This window comes from Capricornis sumatraensis, chromosome 16, assembly GCF_032405125.1.
Source record: "Capricornis sumatraensis isolate serow.1 chromosome 16, serow.2, whole genome shotgun sequence".
NCBI lineage: Eukaryota > Metazoa > Chordata > Mammalia > Artiodactyla > Bovidae > Capricornis > Capricornis sumatraensis.
This window is the reverse complement of record NC_091084.1, coordinates 51,481,162-51,484,132: the sequence shown is the minus strand read 5'-3', so window position 1 is coordinate 51,484,132 and position 2,971 is coordinate 51,481,162. Positions and strand designations below refer to the sequence as shown.

At 47.9% G+C, this 2,971-nt stretch overlaps 1 protein-coding gene across 1 annotated transcript; it reads right to left on the bottom strand.

Annotated features, from left to right (window-relative positions):
- Positions 1 to 981: 981 nt before the first annotated feature.
- On the bottom strand, positions 982 to 1,929 carry LOC138093249 (olfactory receptor 52P1-like). The gene has a single exon (XM_068989377.1). It carries the CDS (start codon positions 1,927 to 1,929, stop codon positions 982 to 984), a length of 948 nt encoding a protein of 315 aa, XP_068845478.1.
- Between the last annotated feature and the right edge of the window lie 1,042 nt (positions 1,930 to 2,971).

The window sequence follows — 2,971 nt, the reverse complement described above, 5'->3', positions numbered from 1 at the left end:
CCACGCTTCCCTGACCAGTACCCGCTTGCTAGTGGTGTATGCAGATGTCTGTGCTGCTTCTCTCCTGGGGGAGTTACCGCTGGGCACATAATCTATGGGTTTTAATTATTTATTTATTTTTCCACCTGGTTATGTTGCCCTCTGTGCTTCCAAGGCTCACCACAGACTCGGCAGTGAGAGTGTTTCCTGGTGTTTGGAAACCTTGTTTAAGACTCTCTTTCTGGGACAGAGCTCCGTCCCCACCTCTTTTGTCTCTGTTTTTATCTTTTGTATTTTTTCCTACCTCTTTTCCTTTCAAAGACAGTGAGCTGCTTTTCTGGGTGCCTGATGTCCTCTCCTGGCGTTCAGAAGTTGTTTTGTGGAATTTACTCAGCATTCAAATGTTCTTTCGATAAATTTGTGGGGGAGAAAGTGATCTCCCTGTCCTATTCCTCTGCCATCTTAGGACCGCCTCTGCCCTTGATTCTTATTTGTTGTTGTCCCTTTGACCCACTGCTGACTGGTCTGCCTCTGTGTCTTTCTGCCCCTTTGAATTCTGTGTGTTTCTCCCATCAAATTTAGTGCTCACTGAGGGAGGTATCCAGGTATTCCCATCAGAGTAGGAACACCTGACTATGGATGAAAGTTATTTCTCCTTGTCAGACCTCTAGTCATATTTTTCTCACTTTATTAAGGTCTCCTGGAAGGCAGGAAACATGTCAGAACAGCAGAATGGGATTCCCTGGGAAGCCGTCTTCTGCTTGGTAACCATGTTTCCCATTGCACAGAGGCTCCCAGGGCATTGTAACCACACCCACATCACAAGTGGGAAACACCTGATGGTTCTCCCATCCCACCTGTGCTGTGCCTCCTTATCAAAGGAAGGATACCTTTGAAGGTGGGTTTCTGTCTCTCCATCATGCTGGGAGCCACTGATCTCTTAGACATTGCCCAAAGGCTAAGGGAAGAATAGGGTGGGGTCTCCAGGTGAGGGTGAAGACTTTATGACTGGACAACGCCCCGCTTCAGCAGTCGGAGGGCTCTATCCCGGATCTGCTTGGTCTTCATGCCATAGATGAGGGGATTGAGCATGGGCGGCATGACAAGGTAGAGGTCAGCCAAGAGAATGTGGATGTGCCGGGGCACATGCTGGCCAAAGCGCTGAGTGTAGAACGAGAAGAGTCCCGGTGTATAGAACAGAAGAATGACACCCAGGTGGGAGCCACAAGTGCCAAAGGTCTTAGCCCTTGCCTCCTTGGAGGAGAGGCCGAGCACAGCCCGGAGGATGAGTGCATAGGATACAGCAATGCAGATGGAGTCAGTGCCCACCACCAATGTGGCAGCGGTGATGCCATAGATGTTATTTGGCTGTGTGCCCCCACATGCCAGCTTCACCACAGCCATGTGCTCACAGTAGGAGTGGGCCACCACTCGGCCACAGTAGCTCAGTCTTGCCAGTAAGCAGGTGAGTGGGGTCATGAGTCCCAAGCCCCGAAACACAGCAGCAGCCCCCAACTTGCCCACAGCCTCTGGGGGCAGCAATGACCCATAATGCAGGGGCCGGCAGATGGCCAAGTAGCGGTCAAAGGCCATTGCTAGCAGGATGCCAGATTCTACAGCTGAGAAGCCATGGATGAAGAACATCTGGGTGGCACAGGCCCCAAAGGTGATCTCAGCAGTGTTTGCCCAAAACAGTGCAAGGAGCTTGGGCACAGTGGAGGTGCAGAGCACCAGATCGATGATGGACAGCATGCATAGGAACAGATACATGGGTTGGTGCAGCTCAGGCTCCGCGTACACCACCAGTAGCACTGCCATGTTGCTGAGTACTGCCAGTGTGTACATGGAGCAGAATGGAAATGCAATCCAAAAGTGGGAGGCCTCCAGGCCAGGAATTCCCATAAGCAGGAAGGAGGTTGGATTCTCCTGGCTGTGGTTTGTGAATTTCATGGCTAAGTCAAATTAGGGTAGGTAGAGAAATTATTGTCTTGATTTGAACTCTAGGAAGTGCTGAGAGATGAAGCATTTGGGATGCATCCTTATGCTGTGGCTGAAACAGAAATGGCAGCAGGAAATATTTGAGTTATATATCATGAAAAACATTCAGTGTGAGAAGATTATAGAGTGCTTGGAAATGATGCAAGCCAAGAGGTGAAGTTACCATGATCAGGATTCATTCAAAGGAGCCCTTTCCTCTTCTGTCTGATTTGAGAATGTCTATCTTAGAGGGTGAAGGGTGAGTGGAATGGGTGCAGGACCCTCTTCATGGTGAAGATGAGCAGCTAGAAACTCTTACAGCTTTCTTTCTGTTCCTGCTTGTGAATCGTCTTCTACCTATACTCTGTCTATATCCATCTACTTACTCTGAGTCATCTGCCTGGGTGACCATATAAGGGTAATGTCATGGTCAAATGAATCAGATGTGGTTACTTTTCAAGATGGGAAAATCAGGACTGAAGGGAAGAGAAGGGAAAGCAAGGAAATATTGGGTGGATTTTTCCATCCATCGAGCCTATGATTACTCACAGTTAAGGCTCAAAACTGGGTCGAGGGGACTTCCCTGGAAGCCCAGTGGTTAAGACTCCATGCTTCCAGTGTAGGAGGTATAGGTTTGATTTCTGATCAGTGAACTAAGATCCCATGTTCTGTGTGGCACCACCAAAACTTTTTTAAAAATTTAAAAAAAAATCTGGGTTCAGATCAGGCACAGTGAAGCACATGTTGAGGGGCTGGGTCTCTTGTACACTGTTACAGCCACAACACTGCCTGAGTAATGCTAGTACTGGGATCCTGTGTTTGCATCAGGTGTCCTGTATGGATGCTGCTAGAAAACAGGTGAAATCATGCAGAATTTATCAATGGTAGATGTCAGGTGATTCAACCATAATGGGTGATCTGATATAGTTACTGAGAGACAATTGTAGACAAAGTATAGTCTCTCATAAAAATAAAAATCACATGGGAAAAAAAGAGGGGGTGAGAAGAGAATTTT

Coding starts and splice junctions, on each gene's coding strand:
- LOC138093249 (XM_068989377.1), bottom strand. CDS start 1,929: ATGAAATTCACAAACCACAGCCAGGAGAATCCAACCTCCTTCCTGCTT.